This window comes from Desmodus rotundus, chromosome 2, assembly GCF_022682495.2.
Source record: "Desmodus rotundus isolate HL8 chromosome 2, HLdesRot8A.1, whole genome shotgun sequence".
Lineage (NCBI taxonomy): Eukaryota > Metazoa > Chordata > Mammalia > Chiroptera > Phyllostomidae > Desmodus > Desmodus rotundus.
Window position 1 is genome coordinate 204,169,999 of NC_071388.1, and position 25,420 is coordinate 204,195,418.

The 25,420-nt window shown below is 39.5% G+C and overlaps 1 protein-coding gene across 7 annotated transcripts in view; it reads left to right on the top strand.

The window, feature by feature from the left end:
• Nucleotides 1–25,420, top strand: part of DIS3L2 (DIS3 like 3'-5' exoribonuclease 2) — a 280,596-nt gene that overhangs the window by 119,923 nt on the left and 135,253 nt on the right. For all 7 annotated transcript variants that reach the window (XM_053919206.2, XM_053919207.2, XM_024564295.4 and 4 more), the window contains one exon: nucleotides 3,337–3,510. In XM_053919206.2, coding sequence (XP_053775181.1) covers nucleotides 3,337–3,510 — 174 coding nt within the window. The remainder of the gene's footprint in view (nucleotides 1–3,336; nucleotides 3,511–25,420) is intronic.

The following is a 25,420-nucleotide window of genomic DNA, read 5'->3' on the forward strand; positions in this document are numbered from 1 at the left end:
TTTTTCCTAATCCAGTGGAACACTAATGCATCTTTTCCCGTTGAGTTTGACATTAGCTTTAGGATTTTTATAGGGGCTTTTAATCAAGTTGAGGATGTTTTTTATTACTCATGTGCTGATGGTTTTGATCTGAATGGATTTTAAATTTGTTAAATGCCTTTTCTGCATCTATTGAAAATAGTGTTTTTCTCATTGTTTGCTAATATGATGAATTATATTGATTGACTTTTAATGTTGGACAAGGCTCGAACTACTTGGTCATGATGTATTATCCTTTTTATATATTGCTAAAATCTTTTTGCTAATATTTTATAAGGATTTTAAGTCTGTGGGCTTTAAAATTTAAAACCTTATTAATGAAGGGTATTGATCTCATTAATTCTTTGTCTGATTTTTGTATCAAGGTAATGCTGGCTTTAAGAAACTAGTTAGAAAGTATTTTGTCCTATTCTATATTTGGAAGCTCGTGTAGAATTGGTATTAATTTTTTTCTTAAATACTTGGTAGCATTCATCAGTGAAGCCATCTGGGCCCCAGAGTTTTCTTTGTGAGAAGGTTTTAAACTGAATTCAGTTTCTTCAATAGACTTAGGAATGTTTAGGTAATGGTATCTTTCAAGGAGTTTATCCGTTTCATCCAAGATGCTGAATTTATTGGTTTAAAGTTATTCATAATTTGTCCTTTTAATGCTTGTAGGATCTATAATGATGTTCCCCCTCTCATTCCTGATATTAGTAATTTGTGCCTTTCCTTATTTTTCTCTCTTTTTTTTATCCTCACCCGAGGACATGCTTATTGATTTTAGAGAGATAGGAGTGGGGAGGGAGAGAGACAGGGAAAGAAACATCAGTGTGAGAGAGAAACTTAGGATGGGTTGCCTCTTGCATGTGCCCCAACTGGGAACCACACTGGCAACTTAGGTATGTGCCTTGACCAGGAATTGAACCCCATGATCTTTGGTTTATGAGACGATGCTCCAACCAGCTGAGCCACTCGGCCAGAGACCTTATTTTTCTTGATCAACCTCACCAGAAATTTATCTATTTTAGTCTCTTTTCAAAGAATAAGTTTTTTATTTTATTTTATTTTTTTTTGTCATTGTTTGTTCATTTTCTATCCATTGATTCTTGTCTCTTTCTTATTTCCTTCTTCCTGCTTACCTTGGATCTATTGGGTTGGCCAAAAAGTTTGTTAACATTTTTTCTGTGAAATAAAAGACATTTTTCATTTTCACCAATAACTTTATTGATTTGGATATTCTGAATATGTCAGCTGTCTCCTGCTATTGGCTTCTAGTGGGCAGAGGCCAGGGGTGCTGCTAAACACCTTCCAGTGCATGAGACAGCCCCACAGCACAGAACTATTTGGCCAAAATGTCAACAGTACTGAGAAACTTCACATACCACTTTTGCCACGTTCAATCAGTCACAGCACCTTCTCCATACACTGCACAAATCTATTTTTGCATTTCAGTTGTGTTTTTACCTTTCTTGAAATAATAAAGCATATTATACCGAAAATGTTGTATATCTTCTTCCATAGTCAATATTAAAATTCACAAAAATGTAACAATTTTGATAAGTTTTTAAAAAGTTCATGCTGATATGACAGCTGTTACAGTGCAGTCTAACAAAATTGTTTCAAATGAAGTTACAGACAGCTACATGCTGCTAGCAACATTGTATGGTAAAAATGTAACGGCATTTTTGGCCAACCCGATAGTTTTACTTTTCTTTTTCTTTTTTTTTAAGGTAGAAGCTTAGATCATTGATTTGACACATTTCTTCTTTCTCTAATATGAACATTTAATGCTGTAAATTTTCCTGAAAACACTGCTTTAGCTGTTTCTCACAACTGTTGATGTTATATTTTATTCAGTTCCAATTCTCTTTTTATTTCTTTAACCCATGGGGTTTTTTTGTTTGTTTGTTTGTTTTTGATTTTGATTTCCAAATATTTGTGGATCTTCCAGACAGCTTTCTGTGATTTTTGTACCTCATATTTTTGCTGCCTCTGGCTTTTTGATGTGCTTCCTGGGAGATCACTGTCTAGGTTTGAGGAGAAGACACTGATCTGAGCCCACATTGTAGGTGAGGGGACCACAGGCTGCGGAGCCCGTGCTGCCGGGCAGGTGAATGTGTGTGTCGGCTGTGGGCTTGGCTGTCTTGGCTTATGTGTGAGAAATGGGGCCAGCCCTGCTGCCACTGTGGCCGTGTTCCGGGAGCAAGGCTACACATGGGGATTTGTTAAAGGTCTACATCCAAGGCGACCACACCCCTCACCCCTCCACCGCTGTGCACCTAAGAACTTTGGCGATCAGACATCTTCCCTTACAGAAGAAGCAGAATCTTCTTCAAAGAAATTGAGTGACCCCAGAGAAGGTCCTGATGGCAGATCTAAACTCCTTGCTGGGAGAGTTGAGGGTGGGTTCCTGGATCACCCTGGTAGACCTGCAGCACAGAGGAGGTGGCCATCTTTGGTCTCCTTAAAGCCCTCTACAAAGACATCCACTTCATATAGCACATGTCTTATGGCTGTCTGTATTCAACATATAACTGTAGACGTGCAGTCTGTATGTGGTAGGCCAGTATTGCTGAGAGGGGAGCTGTCAGTTTTGACATACGTATAGATGACTCATAAAGAGTGGGATCTGCCCCCTGGAAGGTGGAACCATACTGGCAGTGTTAGAAGTGTCCCACCCACTAAATGCAGTCTTACGTTTAATGGACCAGTACCCTAAATTGTGAATAGAATTTTGCCAGGAGACTGGATTACAGATCATTTTCATCTCAGCACATTTCGGTATTTTCTGACTTTTCCACAGTGAACATATATTACTTTTGTGTTCAGATAAAATATTTTAAAATATTAAGGTAAAAATCTGTAGAATTATGAAATGTAAACATCGAATCTCATCTAGTGAGCATGACCTATGGTATAGGCACTATGAAAGTAATGATTTAACAGCAAATTAGGTTGATCAGAATTGTCTTTAAGGGTGTTTGCAAGAGAAAAAATTGGCAAAAGCTTTTAATAATATCAATTTGACTTCCCCATGAAAAACTATTGCGGGCACCCTAAGGAAAGCTGACCCCACTTCCTGAATTTCAGGTCAGAATTCCTGAAGAAAGGTAAAATTCCACTATAGCGTGGATTTAACAGGACAAGAGTATCATTGTCTCTTCTGCTGGGCCCCCGTTCACTGGTGATGGTGCTCCTGCGGGGGCAAGGGCAGGAGGTTTTGAAGACTTTCCCACCTTCAGTTTTAGAGAGGAAATGGGCACCTATCTTCCGTTTACTCATTGACACACTTGTCTCTCTCTGTCCTGTCCATAGGCAGCTGGCGAAGAGTCTTGGGCAGGCTGGTGAAATTGAGCCTGAAACAGAAGGAATACTGACAGAGTATGGTGTGGATTTCTCTGATTTCTCTTCAGAAGTTCTAGAATGTCTCCCTCAAGGCTTGCCCTGGAAAATACCACCAGAGGAATTCAGCAGAAGAAGAGATTTAAGGTAAATATGTGAGGCTCTTTAAAAACATGTTTATACCTTTCTGCCTTCTAACTTAACTTTCCTAGGAGCTGGGCTCAGATGTCTCCATTTTTCCATCAACATGAATGTTCAGTTCAGTTGAGAATTAAGTGCTTTGTACCAAAGGTTGTGAAATTACGGCCCACCAGCTAAATCCAGCCCACTGCCTATTTATGTACAGCCCGTGATCTAAGAATTATTTTATATTCTTAAGTGGTTGGAAAAAATTAAAACAAGAGTAATCTTCAAGGAAAACTATGTGAAATTTAAACTTCAGCATCCATAAAGTTGCTTTGGAACACAGCCATGCTTATTCAGTTATGTATTATTATCTGTGGGCATGTTTTTACACTACAACAGCAGGGCTGAGTTGTTGCAACAGAGACCTCTGTCCTGCAAAGCCTAACGTATTTGCTCTTGGGCCCTGTATAGAGAAAGTGTGCTGACCCTGCTGTAGGCCATCCTGATTTCAAAAGGCACAGTTCCCACCTTCCTTTCGCATTATCTGCCCTGTAGGTCTGCTCAAATAAAAACAGTGTTATCTGGTTAGACGTGCCTTCCTTTAAGTGGGCCTCTTCAGGCACAGAGCAAAGGATTCAAGACTCTGTGCTTGGAGCTTCATTTTAAAGCTTTACTTTTAGGTCTGGAATTTGTTGGAAAGTACTTTTGTGGTATTTTTATAACAACATCTTCTTTGAAGATGTTTCTTCATTGTGGGATGTTAGTTCTTTTCTGATATTTCTCTTTAGAATTTGGTTTCAGTACTGGCATTCATTTTGGATGCCACATGGAGATATTTAGAACCAAGAAACTTTTCATACAACCCACTGAGGCTGTGGAAGGTTTTTTGCTAAGGTCATCCCGTGTCAGAGTCTTTTCCACCACACTTGCTCACTCCATGCAGCTGAACTTACGATACCTTCGGCTCTTCTTCCACCGAGTTTGAGAACCTTCCTTCCGTGTTCCCTCTTGCTATTGTATCTTTTAGGAATTTACTGCCTTTTTTTTTTTTTGTCTTTTCTTGCCGAGGGTAATCAAGGAAAAGGAGATGACACTTAGGTCCCTTTCCTACTTGTTAGTAGGTCTGGTGGAACACATTACATTTGAGGTCCATTAACTGAAACTGCTGTCCTGGTTCTCAGCAGTGATGGCTGTTCTTGGAACTCCTGCTGGTCTGTTATCTCATTTCAGTGGCTTTGAGAGCTTGGGCCTATAACCTTACTCTCCTAAACCTGTGTTTTCTCAGATACAAATTGAGGGGATTATTTTCTGAGGTCTTTTCCTAAATCTAGGAATCTATAAAAAATTTAATGAGAAAAGGTCAGAATGAATGGCTGAACTTTTATTGTTTGAAATGTGTTGGTATGGCCATTCTGCAGTTGCTGTCAACATTTTAAATGTACCTACCCTTTCACCCCAAAGCTCCACTTTCAGGAATCCATCCTGCTCAAAGAAGTATACAAGGATATATGTTCATTACTGCCTTACTATAAAGACACAGCTGCTGCTGTCTATCAATAAAGCATGGCTAAATAACCTGTGTTGTATCAGTAAAATAGCATTCCCTACAGCTGCAAAAAAGGAGTTCGATCCATGTGTGTGTCCGAAAATGATGGCCATTATACATGGCAAAGGAAAAGAAGGAGGTTTTAGAACAATATGAATACGAGCCTATCTTTTATATAGTGAAATAACAAATCTATATAATTGTATATACACATATGTGTACACATATAAGTATATAAGTATATTTATACTTCTTCCTGGAAGGAAAGGAAATGCAGACCTTTCTCTATGGTTATTGACAGTGAATGGACTCAGCAGAGTAGTAGACAGTATTTTACTTTTCATTTTATAAATTGCTCTATTATTCAAATTATTTAAAAATAACTTGTAACTTATAAAAATTTTAAATGCGATTATTAGAACAGAGAGGTGCTCTTCCCTGACTGGTGTGGCTCAGTTGGTTGGGTGTCGTCCCACAGAGCTAAGGGTCACCAGTTCTTCCCCACCAGTGCACATGCCTGGGCTGTGGGTTCCGTCCCCATCCCTGGTTGGGGCATGTGCGAGAGGCATCTGATCTATGTCTATCACGTTGATGTTTCTCTCTCTTTCTCCCTCATTTCCTCTCTCTCTAAAAAGAAATAAGTAAAATCTTTAAAAAAAAACAAAAAACAAAAACAGAGAAAGAGAGAAGAGAGATGCTCAATCATTTCTGGTCTTACTCCAGGCCTTAAGATAAATAACAAGGACCTTCGACAGTTATAGAGCCCAGTGTTGTTCTCAGTCCCCTCTCATGGCAGCAGTCTGCCTTTTTCTTTGGTCTCCACTGCCTTCTGGGCAGGCCCAGAATAGGAGGCCTTGCTCTGCAGAAAGTCTATCATTAAAATACATGATGTGTCCCGCAAAGGGCTCCGAAGATATAGGGGGCAGATGGGATGCTCTCTGCTGTTAGCATAGTTAGTAAAAGGGATTTTTTAAAATCATTTTAACCTCTAAGCACTTTTTCCCTGCTTATTATCTCTAGGATTATGTTCCTAAAATTCAAATCTGATTTTCTTTTAATCCTTTGGTTTAAAATCTTTCAACTTCTTCCTGATGCCCGAAAGTAGTAATCTCTAAATGTTGCTGAACGTGCATTCCCAGTAATGTATGTCTCTTTATTTTAAAATTACAAGCATACTGACTACTTTACTAATTTATTATGTGCATTATAAATTTATATAAAAGTAGAAAAATTAGAATGAAATAAATTTTTTAATATTTTCATTTTACTTAAAAAAGATGTGGGAAACTTCATATTAATTTTATTTTCAATTGAAGTATATGATTGAATATTGTTTATTTTTTAAAATTTTGCTTTAACAACTTATGATATGGAAATGAAAAACTCTGATTATAAATTCTGTAAATTCGATACTTAGTTTTACTTTTAATGGTTATCATAACTGAAAAAGATACCTGAACTTACTAAATCACAGTACTCATTTTTTATCCTATTTGTTGATTATATTCAGATTCATTTTGCAGTCTAGCTAATTTCCATCTTTCATGTCAGTTCTTATAGAGTAACTGAAAGGTGCTATATTGTTAGATTTTTTAAAAAATGGGTTCATAATCCTTGGTTATTCTTCACTTGGCATCTTTAAATACTAGTTAGAAAATTCTGTTAGGGTGTGTAAGTATATGGATACAAGTAGTTTTAAAACTTTTACACTTAGATCATTTTAGGCTCCCAAACTGTATAACAATGGAAACATTTCAAAACATTCATTTTTAAAATTTTATCTTCAACACTTGAGTTTCTTGTTCTATTTTTTAATGTCTTTTTTTTTCATTATTAAAACATTACCTTTACTTTGAAAGGACAGATTAAGTGTGTTTAATTTTGTCTAAATATCTGCTCAGTAGCATATGATTGATAGTCAGTTGTTTTTAATCCCCACCTGAGGATATGTTTTTATTGATTTGAGAGAGGAAGGGGTGGGTGGGGGAGGGGGGGAGAGAGAGAGAGAGGGAGAGAGAGACAGACATCGATCAGTTGCTTCCCATATGTGCCCCACAAACCCACCACCTAGGCATGTGTCCAGTCCAGGATTTAAGCCCATAACCTTTTGGTATACAAAACAACACTCCAATCAACTGAGCCACCTGGTCAGAGTGACAGTCGTCGTTTTGAAATCATAATGTGACTGATTATGAATTCATATCAGGAGAGGAAGGTATGTCCTGGTTTTGGTAGTGGTAGTATTATTACTAGTTTAGTTTATCTGTAATCTGTGGATCTTTGCAATAGTCTTTTTTAGCCACTTGTCTATGCTATAAGGATTAGTTTAGCTAAAACTAGATAATTTCTGGAAATACTCAAGATGGCTGAAAGCGTAGGAGTGAACGGGAGTGCCAGCGTCAGCGTCTTGGTGGGCTGGAGTGCTGACTCCCGCCTGCACAGCCCACTCACCTCCTGGCCCACACACCTGGGGAGGTGCCAGGCTTAATTCATGTGGTTGTATAGTCATGGTCAAGTTTTTATTTTTTACAGTAAAAAACATAAAGAGAAGTCCATAGTATGCTGAAGTATTTGGATTTGATTACCTTTCCCTTCTCTTTGACTGGTCTTGTGATAGGTTTATTAAGTTGTTCAACTAATGGACATTTCCTGAACACCATCTGTGGGCAGTGGGGGACAGCAGTGAACAAGTGTAGCTGTGGTCTCCATTCTCACGGTGCTCGTAGTCGAGGCACAAGAGCGTGAACCTGATGTTAAACAGCAGTCTAGCGTGGACTCGAAATGGAGAGAGGAGCTTGGCACAAAGGCTTGTGATATACAATGCTTTCTTCTCAGGTTTGGTTCAGTACCTTCACAGGGGGTTTTATGCATATTGACTATCCCAGGAATGTCCAAAGAACTAGGGACTAGTCCCTGCGCACACTGTAACCATGTGCTATGAATAAATTAACACATGTTCTGCGAGCTCCTAAATAAAACCTAATTCTTTTCCCTTTTCCTCCCTTCTTCTCTCCTTTATATACTTGTTTACATAAATTATTATACTCGTATATGTGTATATGTCATATGACAAGTAATAATAAGTTAGTCACTGGAAATGCAAAGACATGTAAGGCCCAGCCTTTATTCTTCAGTACTCTACTGTTTCTCAGTGGGAGACTCATGCTCAGACAAACTATAGCAGAGTATGTCGAGTGCTGTAATACCTGAACAGACTCTCAAGGTCATTGTTACTTGAGCTGACATCTGAGAAATGAGCAGGTATAGAGCAAACAAGAGTGACTAAAGTAGGCTTCATTTTCAGGATAAGCTGTGGCCGCAGAAAAGGAGACATGTTCCCTACACGCCTAAATCCTTCCGTAACAGGGCTCACTGCTCTTGGGGTTTTGATAGCTTCTTGACCCCCTCTGCTAAGCCGCCCTGCCGTGGGCTTGCAGTGTTTCTCTGGCTCCAGCTATGCAAGGGCTTCAACATACCCGTTTAAGTTTGGTATTTGAACAATTATATTTGGAACAGAAAAGTTCCATCAATCTTTAAACCTCATAATCCAATTATGTCAGTAAAATTCCAGTTTTTTAGTCCAATGGAATTGGGGTAATATTTTGCAAACTGAAGTTGAGAGAAATAGTGTTTATTTTGAAAAGAAAAATGGTTGGTTAGCAATTTTCAAGAAGGAAGGCTGGTGTGAACTCCTAGGGGTGATCTGGCCCTTCTGATTGGGAGCACCATTTTTCTGGACCTGAAGCTCCATCTCTGGAGAATCCCTGCTTGCATGGCCTAGACCTGCAGCTCTCTTTGGCAGGGCATTTGAGGTTAAAAAAAAAAAAGCAACACCAATACTGCAAGCCTTTGGGGATCAGGAGAGAATGCATCCAAGGAAACTGCTTAAAGGGGTTGCACCAGAAGCCCAAGAAACCCCAAGTTTATTTCTGAGGCTGACTCCGATAATTACCAATTTCATTGATACTGTTTTGTTTCCTTTGTTGCTAAACTGAATAGAAAACCAAAGCTTAAAAGTTCAGTTAGAGTGGAAAATGAACACCTAAATATTGGAGGGGGAAAATACCACGCTAAACTGATTTTTATGTTTTTCCTCTAGTTAGTAAGATTGGGGAAGTTTGGGTCGCGTCAGTTTTTGGTAAAACTGTGAATTTCATTGATGTGGAGGTGGTTTCCATAGATTTGTTCAGGAGAACTTGTGGATATCTATTTCTTTACTATCCCCTCAATGAAAAGGAAGCCCAGTGACCTCCACCGGACCATTACAAATGAGAAACTTGGCACTTAAAATTGCTTGCTCTAAATTTTCCAATTGCTTTCTTTTTTTTTCCATTTAATGTCGTTCTGCCAACTAGTGATTTTATTATTATAAACAGGACATTGTATTCACTTTTAAGAAGAAATATGAAGCTGGAGGTAAAATTACAAACTGCAGCTTCTCGGCTGCCAAAATAGAAAACAATGAACTAAAAATACTGAGCACAGAAAGGGTGTTGTGGTAAGAAATATTGAAATGTCTTCAGGATGGAACTGTTCCAAATAGACAGAAATTTCCTCTCACTCCAGGTAAAACCAACCTTGAAATAGCAACTTGAAAGGAGAGACATATAATACTAACCTCCTTCAGGTCAACCCTTTCGTGGGAAAGCTTTCAAACATAACGAACATTAAATGACTAATAATCTTGCAGTTTATCAGGAAGTCCAATGTGATTAAATTGCCATTTAGAAAAGGTTCCTCTGGTAAGGGTGTGTGGCAGCATAGAAGGGGCACTAGAAGTTAGTCCTCGCCCTCCCAGGGCCTAGCGGGTAACCTTGGGCAAATCAGTTGAACTTGGGAAGACAGAGAAAGAGAAAGCAATTTCATCTCTTGTGGATTTGTTGACCAGGTTAGGATTTTCCAAAAGGTATTGGTAGGTCACAAGTTCTTTGGGATTTCAATAGGTGTTATGGAGAAAAAGAGGCCCATAGCCATGTATTTTTAGAAAACAGTGGGTTAATAGATTTCTTAGAACTTTTTCTCATGGATCATCTCACAGAAGTGTAGTGCTCCTTCGAATACACTTTGAAATTGCTAAACTAGATATTTCAAAATGTGCTAACCGTAACAGTGTGTGACTGACTCTGTGTTTGAGGTGTTCTTTCTGAGTTTATGAGAATCCATCTCATTTTTGGATTTGAAAGAAAATGGTATCCCATTGGAGACTATCTGTCACCTTTATCTGGCAAATAAATATTGACTGTACCTCACCACAGGCCACATAAGATATCCAAGGATCATGGTATAAACCTCAGCTCCTTTGTTGTCAAGGGAATCCCTTCTTTCCTTACCTGGAGGGAAGCAAGATTAAATTGTTCTGCATTAAATGGGAAGCTCTCATGTCATTTAACCTACTGAGAATATTATTCCTTTCATGTAAGTCCTAATTCACTGTTTGTGAAATTGCAAGAGACTCATAGATAGGAACAAAGATTAGCGGGTTCTAAAGTAGTACGCAACTGGATATTCTTAATTGTAAGTACTTGAGTAGTTTGTCAACCCATAAAATTTATGTTGACAAATTGTACCACTCTTAGAGAAGACAAATATTGAAAGATAGAGATTTCATCTGATCAGGTGGAAAAATGCCTGTTGGCAGAGAAGATATTTGAATTTATACCCAGAAATAACTATAGCATTGTGGAAACAAGTTCACAGGAAAGACGACTAATTTCTATACATTCTAAATAAAATTTTTGGAAATTACACTGTAATGACATAAAAAGACTTTTCGAATGGGTTGTCTAGGATTTGGAGTAAACTATTGGGGTATAAAGTAGTTAAATGTCAGGGTGGCAAAGTCTTTTTACTGTTTTTTTAATGGTGAGATATTCCAATACCATAAAATTCACCTTTTTTAAGTGTACAATTTAGTAGTTTCTTGTATAGTTTCAAAATTGTGCAACCATTGCCACTAATTTCCGAGTGTTTTCATCATTCTCAAAAGAAATCCCATTCAATTAGCAGTCACTCCCCATTCCCTTTACCCCCTAGCTCCTGTTAACAACCAAAGTACTTTCTGTCTGTACGAATTTTCTCTCTTCTGGGTTCATATAATAAGTAGCCTTTTGTATCTGGCTTTTTTTACTTGGTATAGTGCTTTCAAGGTTCACCCATGTTGTAGCATGGGTCATGTATAGTGAACATTCCTTTTTATGGCTGAATAATATTTCATTGCGTGGATATGGCACATTATTTATCCATTTATTGACAGATATTTGGTTGTTTTTCACTCTGTTTTGAATAATGCTGCTGTGAATATTTGTGAGCAGGTTTTTTGTAGACCTGCTTTCAATTCTCTTGTGTATATACCTAGGAATGGAATTGCTGGGTCATGCAGTCACTCTAAATTTGAATAACTTTTGAGTAACTGTCAAACTGTCTTTCAAAGTGGCTGTACTGTTTCTCATTGCCACCAGCAATGTATGAAGGTTGCAAATGCGCCGTATCCTCACCAACAGCTGGTATCTGTATTTGTAATTACAGCCATCCTTAAGGGTTCGAAGTAGTATCTCATTGTGGTTGGGATTTGTATTTCCTTAATGACTAATGAAGGACACTAAACATGTTTTTACATGCTATTGGCCATTTTGTATCTACTTTCAAGAAATTGCCTATTCAGATTCTTTGCCCATTTTAAAATTGGATTGTCTTTATATTATTGAGTTATGAATAGTTTATATATTCTAGATACCAGTTCCTTATCAGATATGCGATTTGCAAATATTTTCTTCTACTTGGGGGTTGTCTTTTCACTTTCTTGATGCTGTTCTTTGAAGCACAAAGGTTTCCAACTTTGATGAAGTCAAATTTATCTGTGTTTTCTTTGGTTGGGTGCCTGTGCTTTTGGTGTCCCATATCTAAGAAATTATTCACTAATCCCAGATCACAAAGATTTCAACCTGTTTTATTTTCTGAGCTTTATAGTTTTAGCTCTTTCATTTATGTTTGTGATCCATTTTTAGTTAAATTTTGCATATGGTGCGATGTAGGGGTCAAACTTTCTTATTTTGCATGTAGATATACAGTGACTCAGCACCACAGTAAAAAACTTGTTCAAAAGATGATTGATTCCTTACCCATTGAACTGTCTTGGTACCCTTTTGAAAATCAATTGGCCATAAATGTGTGTGCTTATTGCCGGACTCTCGGTTCTGTTCCTTCGGCATATCTATCTATCTTTATGCCAGTACCACTCTGTCTACATTACTGTAACTTTGTATTAAGTTTGAAATTGGAAAGAGTGAGTCTTTCAACTTTGCATTTTTTCCCAACATTTTTACTATTCTGGGTCACTTGCATTTCCATGTTAATCTGAGGATCAGTTTGTCACTTTCTGTCAAAGAGAGAAAAGAAAGGAGCCAGGATTTTGAATAGGGGTCTTATTGAATCTGTAGATCAGTTTGGGGAGTATTGTCATTAAGTCTTCCAAGCCATGGACATTAGATCTTTAATTTCTCTCAAAGTTGTTTTGTAGTTTTCAGTATATAAGGCTTATGCTTCTTTTGTAAAAATTTATTCCTAAGTATCTTTCCTCTTTTTGATGCTATTTCAAATGAAATTGCTTTCTTAGTTTTCAGATTGTTCATTGCTAATATACAGAAATAAAATTGATGTTTGTATATAAATCTTGTATTGTGCAACCTTGCAGAACTCATTTATTTTTAGCTCTAATAGATTTTTGTGGGTGCCTTACGATTTTTATATTTAAAAGATTGTCATCTACACATAGAGGTAGTGTTACTTTTCCTTTCCAACCTGGATGCCTGTTTATTTCCTTTTCTCACCAACTTTCTCCAGCTAGATCTTCCAGTACAGTGTTGAATAGGAGTAGCCCCCGTGGGCCTCCTTGTCTTGTTCTTGATCTTAAGCGGAAATCATTCAGGCTTGCAACATTATTTATAATGTGAGCTGTGGCGTTTTTTGTAGATGTCTTCAGTCAAGGTGAATACAATTTATTTCTAGCGTTTTGAGTGTTTTTCTCATGAATTTTCTGGATTTTGTGAAGTAATTTATCTGCATGATTTTTATTCTTTATTAATATAGTGTATTTCATTGATTGACTTTTACATGTTGAACCAACCTTGTATTCCTGGGTTAAATCTCACTTATCATGATGTATAATCCTTTTTATGTCACTAGATTTGGCTTGCTAGTGTTCTGTTGAGGATTTTTGCATATGTACTTCTAAGGGATCTTGTCTATAATTTTCTTTTGATTGCTTTGCTTTTTGTTTGAGGATTACATGGACCCTATAGAATAAGTTTTAGAAGAGTTTGTGGAGAACTGGTGTTAATTCTGTTGTACCCACTGACGCAAGAAACAGATGTTCGGAGACTTTCAGGACATTTTCAGAGATGTTACTTTAATGGCCAATTCTTTTAACCTGCGCAGGGGCGGACTCTCGATGTGTCCCGGAGACATGGTGCTCTGAAGAGCTGCAGATGAGAGCCGCGCCGAATGCTCACAGGCTAGCTCTTTTATATGCGCGCGAAGCAAGCAAGCAAGTTACAAAAGCAGATGTGGCAGTTAGCAATTGGCTATTATTTCTTGGCACACTCAGGGTTGGTTACCAGGACAGGGGAGATGTTCACAAGAATAAAATGTTCTCTTAAGCTGCTGTTACAACAAATTCTTCTTTAAATATTGAGTAGAATTTACCAATGCAGTCATCTGACCCTGTGCTTTTTTTTCTGGGAAATTTTAAAATTATTATTCAATTTCTTGTTATAGGTCTATTGAACTTTTGCATTTCTCTCTTTTTTTTAATTGATTTTTTTTTTTTTTTTTTTTTTTTTTTTAGAGAGAGAGAGAGAGAGGAAAGGAGAGAGAAAGAAAAACATTGGTTTGTTGTGCCACTGATTTATGCATTTGTTGGTTGCTTCTTGGATGTGTTTGGATGGGAGATTGAGCCTGCAACTTTGGTGTACTGGGACAGTACTCTAACCAAATGAGCAATCTGGCCAGAGCTCTGTTTCTTCTTAAATCAGTTTCAGTAGTTTGTATCTTTCTATAAGTTTGCCCTGTTTCTTTTTTAAAATTTTTATTACATTTTATTGATAATGCTATCATAGTTGTCCCAATTTTACCTTCTTTGCCCCTGTCCACCCAGCATCCCCCACTCGCTCAGGGAATTCCCACACCATTGTTCATGTCCATGGGTCATGCCTGTAAGTTGTTTGGCTACTCTGTTTCCAATACTGTACTTTACATCCCCATAGCTATCCTGTAACTACCTCATTGTGCTTCTTAATCCCCTCACCTCTTTATCCATTCCTCCCTCCCACCTCCCATCTGGCAACCATCAAAACACTCTTCATATCCATGATTCTCAATCTGTTCTTCCTGTTAGTTTAGTTTGTTTTTTAGATTCAGTTGTTAATAGATAAGTATTTATTGCCATTTTATTATTCATAGTTTTGATCTTCTTTTTCTTAAAAAGGTCCCTTTAACATTTCATATAATAATGGTTTGGTGATGATGAACTCTTTTACTTTTTTCTTATCGGGTAGATCTTTATCTGCCATTCCATTCTAAATTATATCTTTGCTGTGTAGAGCATTTTTGGCTGTAGGTCCCTGCTTTTCATGACTGAATATTTCTTGCCATTCCCTTCTAGCCTGCAGTGTTTCTTTTGAGAAATCAACTGACAGTCTTATGGGAACTCCCCTGTAAGTAACTAACTGCTTCTCTCTTGTTGCTTTTAAGATCTCTCTTTATCTTTAACTTTCGGCATTTTAATTGTGATGTGTCTTGGGGTGGGCCTCTTTGTATCCATATTGTTCGGGACTCTCTGTGCTTCCTGGACTTGCATGTCTATTCCCTTCATGAAATTAGGGAAGTTTTCTTTCATTATTTTTTCAAATAGATTTCCAATTTCTTAGTCTTTCTCTTCCATTCTGGCACCCCTATGATGCAAATGTTGGAACGTTTGAAGTTGTCTCAGAGGCTGCTTACACTATCCTGGTTTGGGTTTTTTGTGATTTTTTTTTTTTTTTCTTATTCCAACTGCTTGGTGTTTGGTTCCTTATGTTCTAAATCATTGATTTGATTCTCAGCTTCATCCACACTACTATTGTTTCCTTGTAAATTGTTCTTTATTTCAACTAGTGAATCCTTTATTTCTGACTGGATCTTTTTTATGCTTTTGTGGTCCTAAGTTCCTGGAGCTTATCCTTGTAACCATTGTTTTGAACTCTGCATCTGATAGATTGCTTATCTCCATTTTGCTTATTTTTCTGGAGTTTTGTTCTGTTCTTTCATTTGGGCCATGTTCTTTGTCTCCTCATGTTGGCAGCCTCCCTGTTTTTGTTTCTGTATATTCGGTAGAGCTGCTTTGACTCCGTGTCTTGGTGGCATGGCCTAATGTAGTAGGTGTCCTATAGGTCAAGTGGTGCAGCCTATCACCCAAGCTGGGTACTCAAGGTGTGCCCTTTGTGTGAGCTGAGTACACCCTCCTCTTGTAGTTGAGTCTTGATTGCTACTGACAGGTCAAAAGAGGGATTTATCCAGGCCAGTCAGCTGCAAGGACGGGCTGTGACCACTTAGTACCAACCTCTGCCCTCCATGGAGGATCAGCTTTGCAGGGGCAGGGTGGTGGTGCACCAACGTGTAGCTCTTCACTGGGTGTGCAGGTTCTGGGGTTTCCTGGGTGGTGCAGGCCAAGGTCAGCCCCCACCTATGTTCTGCCTGGGGCTACCCTGAATGAACTATAAAGCAATCTGAGATGGCTGCTACTTGTGCTGGGTTTGTAGATTCCCAGGGGAAGCCAAGCTGTGAATCTAGGCTGGCTTCTGGTAGTATTGGTCCTTGGGCCACTTAGCAAGAAGTTCGGGGGCTAGGTACTCACTGTTGCTTGTTTGAGAGGATTTAGGAAGTTGTGAAGCATGAGCCAAGACCAGCCATTTGTATGGAAAGTCACCATTAACAGCTTGGGTGGGCCCATAGTTGGGTGGGACCGAGTCTCAGAGGATCTCCAGGCAGGGCCAATAATGTTAGCCAGGATAGAGTGTCAGATACGGCACCTGCCTCTGTGGCTCTGTGGGGGGGAGGTTTCAGAAAAAGACAACGACTTCTGCTCACCTTTATGTCTGAGATAAAGCTGTCCCCCAGCTCTCGCCTCGATGCCAGGCACGTCAGATTCTCCCTGTATGCCCCTGATGCCTTTCCAGCTGCTACCCTGGTGCCAGAGCTCAAGAGGGAGGGAGTCTGAGTAAGTGTGTGGGTTCTGTAAGAGGAACTGCTTGGGACTCCAGAAGTTTCTCCCACTGACTCAATCCCTGCTGGTTTTTTCAGCCAGAAGTTATGGGGACTTATCTTCTTGGCACTGGAACCCTGGCCTGGGGGGCCTGGTGTGGGGCTGGGACTCCTCACTCCCAAGATTTCCCTCCTGAATTTTTACCACATGTGGATGTGGAACCAACCCATTCCCTGTCTCTGCCCCCCTACCAGTCCGGATGTGGTTTCTTTAACTCCTTATTGTCAGATCCATTCAACTTCATTCCTGACATTTCTGAGGATGGTTGTTCTATATTTTAGTTGTAATTTTATTGTAGTTACAACTACAGGCCAGCTGTGCCTGCGTACGCCACCATTTTGACCAGAAATCCATAAGTAATCCTTTATCTTGGTTATCTAATTTGTGTTTTTTCAAGTTTTAAATTGCATACCATTGTGAGTTGTGTGATGAAATCTCACACCATCCCACCTAAGATGCAAATCATCCCTATGTCTGGCTTATTCATGTTGTATATACTACCTGCCCTTAGTCCCTTAGTAGCCATCTTTGTTATCATATAAGCAGCCGTAGTATCACAATGCTTGTCTACAGGTAATCCTTATTTTACTTAATAGCCCTAAATAGCGGGAATAGTGATTCAGATGTGCCAGATACGCAGTTCAGATATACCCAAAAGAATCCATAAAGTGCTTCCTTTAAGAGAAAATGAATGTTCTCAACTTCGTAAGTAAAGAAAAAAAATGTATGCTAAGATTGTTAAGATCTAAAGTAGGAACAGTTCTTCTATATTTGAAAAATTGTAAAGAAGGAAAAAAATTTGTGCTAGTTTGCAGAGAGAGAGAAAAAGTGTTTCATAATTTTTATTATAGTATATTGTAGTTCTGTTTTATTATTATTGTCATTAATCTGCTTATAATGACCAATTTATGAAATAAACTTTATTATAGGTATATATGTATAGGAAAAAAAACATATGTAGGGATTGGTACTATCCATACTTTCAGGCATCCACTGGGGGATCTTGGAATGTATTTTATGTGGACAAGGGGCCACTAGCGTAATTTGAATCCTCTCTCTTTTTCCTTGGGCAGTCCAGCTAAAGGTTTGTCAACTTTGTTGATCTTTTTATATAACTAACTTTTGGGTTTATTTTCACTCCTGTTTTTCTGTTCTCTTTTTCATTTATTTTTGCTTCAGTCTTTCTTATTTCCTTCCTTCTGCTTGCTTGAGATTAGTTTGCTCTTCCTTTGCTAGTTTCTTAAATTGGAAGGTTATGTTATTGAATTGAGATCTTTCTACTTTTTTATATAGATATTTACAACTATAAGTTTACCTTCAAGCAATGCTTTAGTTGCTTCCCATAGGTTTTGGTAGGTTGTATTTTTGTTTATAATTTCTCTGTGACTTCTTCAAGTCATTATTTATAAGTGTGTTAATTTGTATATATTTGTGTACTTCCCAAGTTTCCTTTTGGATTAATTTCTAATCTCATTCCATTTTGCTTAGGGAACATACTTTGTATGATTTCAGTCTTTTGAGATTTATTGAAACTGGTTTTATGGCCTGGAGAAAGTACCATGTGCACTTGAAAAGAATGTGTGTTCTGCTGCTGTCAGAGGGGCTGTTCTATGGATATCTGTCACACTGAGTTGTTGATGGTATTTTTCAAGTCTTCAGTTTCTTTGTTGATCTTCCAGTTGCTTTTTTCTGTGTTGAAAGTTGGGTATTAAAGTCTTCACCTATTATGTTTTAATTGTCTATTTCTCCTTTTAGTTCAGCCAGTTTTTGCTTCATTTGGTGGTTCTGTTTTTGGGGCATATATGTTTATAATTGTTATGTCTTCTAGATGGATTGACCCTGTTATTCCAAATTGTCCTTCTTTGTATTTAGTAACACTTTTTATCTTGAAATCTGTTTTTCTATTTAGCTACTACAGCTCTCTTCATTACTTGTTGTGTATCAATGTCATAAAGACATATCTTTATTGCATTTTTTAAAAGATTTTATTTATTTTTAGAGAGAGTGGGAGGGAGGGAGAAAGACAGGGAGAGAAACATCAATGTGTGGTTGCCTCTCACGTGCCCTGTCCGGGGGATCTAGCCTGCAGCCCAGGCATGTGCCCTGACTGGGAATTGAACCCGTGACCCTTTGGTTCTCAGGCCCCCACTGAGCTACACCAGCCAGGGCTATATCTATTACATTTTAAATAATGTGGAAACTCTGAAAATCAGATTAAGTCCCCAAGGTTTGTTGCTGTCCTTGTTTGTTTTTGCTGCTGTTTGTGACTTTCCTAAACTACTTCTGTAGAGTCTGTATTCTTTGTTGTATGAAGTTTCTGCTTGACTAGTTTAGTGGTCAGTTAATGAGTCAACAGATTTTCTTAAATGCTTAGAACCAATAGTCTCTCAGCCTTTGCTGAGGGCCCCTGTGCATGTGTTGGGGCATACCTTCAATGCTCAAAGACTAAGGCACTTTCCAACGCTGCCTTAGTCTTTACTTACTGCCTGGTCAAAGTTTCAAGGTCAGACAGAGGTGAAAGTTTAAGGCCTTGCCTGGCCTTCCTTGGGAATGTGCACCGCCCTGTGGATGTGAGCGGCTGTCTCTAATCCCCAGGAATACAGCAGGCCTTTTCAAACCTCTCTACGACATCTTAATTTCAAACGTCAACTTTTAACTTTTTTGGTTAGCTTTTTATTTGTCCAACTGTTACAACCACCTCAGAAATCTGTGATGTTAAATAATTGCTGGTGATTGTTTTTGACAAATACCCCTGGGGCTGTAAGATTCTTTGCACTGAGCAAGGTGTGAGTCAGGTCAAATTAATGTGAATGGGGATTTTCAAGGAACTGCCAGACAGGTCGAAGAATGTCAGTTCCTCTGGAATGCTATTGCTGGAGCTTCTAAATCTGTTCTGCCCCTTCCAGTGGCTGCTAAGCTGTTGGTTTTCACCTCATTAGAAGGCTGTTTTCAAGGCTACTGCGGAGTTGGCGAGAGGGACATGGGAACAAGGCAATAGAAACCTTACAAATCTCACTCTTCTTATTGAGATTAAGCCATTTCTCTTGAGTAAATGTACATGAGATTGTTACAGCTTTTGCTTAATTTCCAGAGTTATGAAAAGGCTGATTGGGACAACCCTGCCAATGTTATCAATGTTTGTGTGGAGCAGTGGTGTTTCAGAGGTCCGAACTCTCCCTGCCAGTCCCACTGATGTAACTCTCATCTCTTCACTTTTTAATGCAGAGTTTTGAGAAAGAACAAGCCTCTCATTGAAGAGAATAGGGAGAGAGTAAGGAAGATACAATTTGAAAATAAAAGCCATGAGAAGTATGAACAAATTTTTCTTAAGGTTAGGAGATGTTGGATAGCTTGACTCTTATATCAGTGCAAGTGAAAAAGTGGAATTAATGAACTTTATTGATAATATGAAAAGAGGGAAGTAAATTTCTTAGCTCCAGTGCAGTATCCTGTTCTGCATTTAACCCTTCATCTTTCCCCAGACCATTTTACTCTATTAGAGTTCTACGTCTTGCCCACGCCTTGCTGCGTACTTCATTCATTTTCCAGGGCCCATTTGAACTTATTAATACGTCTTTGCTATCTCATCCTGGAAGACTCAGTCGCGCCCCACTCTTCTGTCCCTTTGCTGTTCATTTTTCCCTGTGTTACAGTACTTGCCATCCTGTGCTCTAATTCACCTAAGTTTGACACTGTCTTCCTAACGAATAGCAAAGTCCTCAAGACCAAGGGCTGGGTGTTACCTGTCTTCCTGTTTCTAGAATCTAACTCAGTATTTGCTGTATAACGAATTTTATAGAATGGTTACCCCTCATTTATGTGGGATGTGTTCTAAGACCCTCAGTGGATGCCTGAAACTGTGGATAGTACCAAACCCTACATAGTATACTGTGTTTTTTCTATTCATACATATATGCCTGTGATAAAAGTTAATGTATAAATTAGGAATGGTAAGAGATTAACAATGGTAAGTAATAATAGACCTATGATAGCAGTATATTGTATAAAAGTTATATGGGTGTCATTTCTCTCTGGTAACCAATCTGATAATCAGGACGGCCACTTGGGGGCTTATGGGGTGCGTATACAGTGTGTAAGCACTGGAGTGGGCACAGGGGTAATTCGTGTCCCGGTGAGACAGAGCAGGGTGGCACGAGATTTCATCATGCTGCTCAGTGTGCAGTTTAAAACTTACGCGTTGTTTGTTTCTGGAATTTTTTATTTAATATTTTTGGGCTGCAGGTTGACCCTGAGTGACTGGAACCACGAAAAGTGAGACAGTAGATGGGAGAGGGCTGCTCTGTGTAAATAAATGTGTACAGGATAAAAGACGGGAGAAAAAGGAAGGAGACAAAGAGGGTTATATTTAGAAGTTTGCAGGATATGTATTCATTTATTCAACATAATGTGATTTTAAGCAAGTGCTGGGATTCATTCCTGTGTCTTGATATTCTAGGAAAATGAATATTGATAAAATACAGTCCAGTGCTTTCAAAGTGGTTGCTGTATGGTATGAAAATTAGGTAGGAAAACATCTTAAAGAGTAAAGTATTAAAATTACTCTAATTAAATGAAGTACAACTCCTGTTCCTGACAAAGGTAGAGTTCCTCGTGTGCCTTCCTTCTTACAGCTGCAAGCATGGGCATGACACAACAAGCAAGCGCAGGGAGCTTCTGAACAGTGGGAAAAAGAGGACGGACTGCCTAGGGGGTCTCAGGACGTGAGGAGCAATGTAACAGTGGTTCCTCTTGAGTTTCCTTATTGCCACCCATATATCCCAGACAGGGTGCTGTAGAAGTCACCAACCCAAAATGGCCAAAAGGCACAGGAAAGATAATGTCCAAGAGAAACCTTTCTCCTGTAGCCAAAAGACCAGAGAAGCATGGTCTAACAACAGAAAAACTTTTTGGCAGTACCCACCATATTCCAGCCAGACACCGATGGAAAGACACGTGCGCGCGCGCGCGCGCGCACACACACACACACACACACTGTGCTTCAGTGGGGCTGAGCAGGGTGTCACTGTCCCACACACCCCTGCCCTCGCCCATGAAACCGAGCAGCGATGCTCCAGTTCCCCCACCTGGTGATGGCTGGGGAGCCATGCAGTGACTTAATCTTCCATCCTGTCTGCCACAGGCAGGTGACACTCCAATTCCCCCTTCAGGAGGTGTCTGCAGGTCTGAGCAGGGAACTAATCTTCCATTTCCTGCACAGCAGAAGCAAATTCAGTCCATAATGAAATATCAGTACCCACCTATCAAAATGGCTAAAAACTAAAAGGAAAAAAAGTTGGCAAAAAGTTCCAAGCAATACAAAATGCTGGTGAGGATGCAGAGAAAGCAGGTCCTTCACACACTGCTGGTGGAAATGTAAAATGGCACAGCCACTCTAGAAACACTTCAGTTCATTAAAGACGACTAAACACAACCACCATACAGGCTGGTAATTGCGTTCCTGGGCATTTATCCCAGAGAAGTGAATGCTTATGGTTCATGCGAAAGCTGTACACAGATTTCATAGCAGGCTTATTCATAACAGCCTCAAACCAGAACAGCTGAAATGCCCTTGCATGGGCGAATGGTTAAACAAACCCCGGTACGTCCGTGTCGTGAGTGACACTCAGCAATGAGAAGGAATGGACTGTTGATACACGCAGCAAGTTGCATGAATCTTTAGGAGATGCCGAGGGATAAAAGGCCAATTTGAAAGATTACATATGTGTGATTCTACTTATATAACATTTTAAAAAGAGACATTTTAGAAATGGAGTGTAGTTGCCGGGGACTGCAGAAGGCAGGGCAGGAAGGAGTTGGATGTGATTATTGTTGAAAGACAATGAGAGGGGCACTTGAGATAATGGCAGTTTCCAGCATTCGGAAGGAGGGAGTGCTTCGTGAATCTGCACGTGTGATACAATGGTAGAGAACTTAATGAGTACTAAGTTCTCATTTAAGTAAGTAAATGAGAAGTAAGTAAGATCAGTGCATTCTACCAACGGTAACATCCTGGTTTTGATGCTGTATTATATATAATTTTGTTAGATTTTACCATTGAAAATTGGGTAAAAGGTAAATAATGTCTGTTATTTTTTTACCACTGCATGTTAATTGACAATTATCTCAAAATAAAAGGCTCAAAACTTTTTAAAAAGGCACCAGAGAAACACAGATTAGGAAGTAGTAATTAATTTTGCATGAGGAAGCTTTAAAGCCAGGTAATCTTTGAACTTGGCCTTGAAGGATAAATAGAATTTCCATAGGCTTTTGTCTTATTATTAAAAAAAAAGAAAGGGCAACTAACACTTAGTGACATCCTCTGTGAAGACCTCTCAGGTGGGGGGATATGCCTGTATGGCCCTTGAACTGTGGCAGTAACCTTAGGCCAGGGCGGGATTCAGGAAAATCTGAGATTGTGATTTAGAGGGCAAGAACAAAATGCTTGGATGGAGAAAGATGAGTAAAATTTGGATATTAGGTGCCTAGAATACCAAACGGAAATGGCCAGGTGGCAGAAAGAAAAATAGGCCTGACACTCAGGAAAGCAGGTTGGGCTGCAGGTAGCTGTTTAGGTGCATACAAGTAGGAGCCAGAGCCACCGAAGTGAAGAAAGATAGCTAGTGAGCGTGCAGTCTGGAAAGGAGAGAGGGCGGTGATGGACCCTGGGGCTCCAACGTTTAAAGGGTGGAAGCTTCTTAGGAAAAGTGGGGTTGGGGCTGCAGAAAGGAGGATATGAGAGGAGTGAAAGAACACAAAAGGGCTGAGCTTCCCTGGGTTCTGCTGTAGCGAGGTCAGCGTGGACAAAAGCCACTGCCTTTAGCCACCAAGCCCTTTTCTTTGTGTTTTGGACATCTCACCAGTTGTGTCAGTGGAGTGATGAGAGCCGGAGCAGACTGGAGTGAGTTGAGGAGCGGAAGGGAGGTTGAAAGTGGGACACTAAGTGTAAACATCTCTTTGAGGGGAGTTTTTGGTGCGGAGGAGGTGAGAGGGGACTCGACCGGAGCAGGGTCCTCGGAGAGGTGAGAATGAAGAGATTAGAGCTTGCTGGCAGGCAGCGGGGAGGGAGCCAGGGGAGGACATACACATTTTTGGACTCCTCTTCGGAAATTGCCTTCAGAGCCTAAGGCACATTTTCAACAATGACAAATCTTCATCTTCTGAGAGTGGCTTTGAGTTTTGGAAACAGCCAACTCAATTTAGAGCCAAGAGTGGTAAATCAGGTGGTGATCAAGCTGGATAATACAACTTCAAAAAAAAAAAAAGTATAATTATAAAGTAGTAAAACTGATTTTCTTGTGAAGCTCATGAATTGGCTTAGAAAGTAGTTCTTAAAGAATTCCAAAACCCTTTTGAGCAGTTGTGGCATGATGTGAGTAAGTGGGCAAGTTTGTTTGTAACTCGGAGGAGGACACTGATGTGCACAGAGGTTCTGCATGTGAAGAAATTGGCTTTGTGATTTTATATTTACTTTTAATGTGCAAATGCCAGGTTGCCCTACAATCTTTCTGCCTGAGAGGTGACTTAGTGGAATTATACCAAAGTTTGTATATGGGAGGATCAGGAGTTTCAAATTGTGATTGTTTAAACAGTTCTCCTGTGGTCTTACAGATGTAATTAGAATTCCTAGGATAGGAGTGTTCCCACAAGCATAATAATACTTTAAATGTGTGTTCAATTATCCTTTTCTATAGTCATATTTAACTGTTTCTTTTTGAAGTGGAGTTACTTTGAAAATACTAAATCACTAGCATAATCTCGACTGTCGGTCAGACCTAGGACAGTGCTGGGCACATAGTAGGTACTCACTGGGTGTCCCTGTCCTGTTTTCTCGGCCTTGGGACTTGACCTACACCAGGGGACAGGACACACCAAGAGACAGATTGGTTTCCTAGTAGTGGAGCACCTCTATTACTGTTCAGCCCAAAATAGCCAAGATAAAGAAATTTAGCTTTGTTAATGTGAGAAATACACACACACCAGAATGTGTCATTTATCAAATGCTTCTTTTGTTTTTGTTTGATTTTAGAGAGAGGGGAGGAGAGGGAGGAAGAGAGGGAGAGAAACACTGGTGTGAGAGACTAACATCGATTGGCTGCCTTCTGTATGCACCCTGACTGGGGACTGAATCTGCAACCCAGGAGTGTGCCCGGACTAGGAATCGAACCGGTGACCTTCCGGTTTCCAGAACAGTGCCCAACCGAGACTTACCAGCTAGGGCTCGAATGCCTCTTTGATACCTATTTATGTGGATTATCTCATTTAATTATTTTATATTTATGTAATACCTTATTTAATCATTGAAACAACCCTGTGAAATAGCTTTTCCTATTTTGCAGATAAAGAAACTGTGGCTCAGACCCGTGTACTCACTTGCCCCAGGTCTCATGGCTGAGAGGGGCAGAGCTGAGGCTTGAATTCAGATCTGCAGTAAGGAAGCTCTTACCTACCATCCTCGTGTGTCTCCACCTTCTTAAACCCATAGCCTTAGTAAACATTTTAAAATAATAAAAAATACCACATACTTCCCAACCCCATATTAAGGAAGTTAGAGTCTTCAAATCCCTACTGACCCCCCAAAAATGGTATAGCACTATATTTTGTGTAATTTGAATTACAAAAGCAATCTTTTTTTAAAAGTTGATTTGATTTTTAAATAGAAAATTCATATCAATAATCTGCCATGCCTTCCCTCTGCCTCCCCACACCCCAGACTCTCACCGTGCGTGCCCAGGAGTGGGTGGTGTGGCATCATCTGCTGTGACCTCCTGTCGTGGCTTGTTAAGGAGAAAGCATAGGGAGCTACAACAAGTAAACCATGCTAGGAAACTTTCACAGCTGTTGCATTAATTAAGACTTTTTTTTTGGTCCCAAATAACAGAAACCACTGGAGCTCATTTAGGCAGAAGGGAATTTAAGGATCCTGTGGTGACTTCCAGGACTCAAGGGCAGGGAACCAGAAGGGCTTCTTTCTTCATCTCTGCCTCTCCTGCTCTCTCCACACCTGACCCAAGGGACTCTTCCCTTCTCCCGGACCAGCCCCTGGCTTCCTACCCTTCATTGGGAGATTGCTATGGACCAGCCGGCACAGC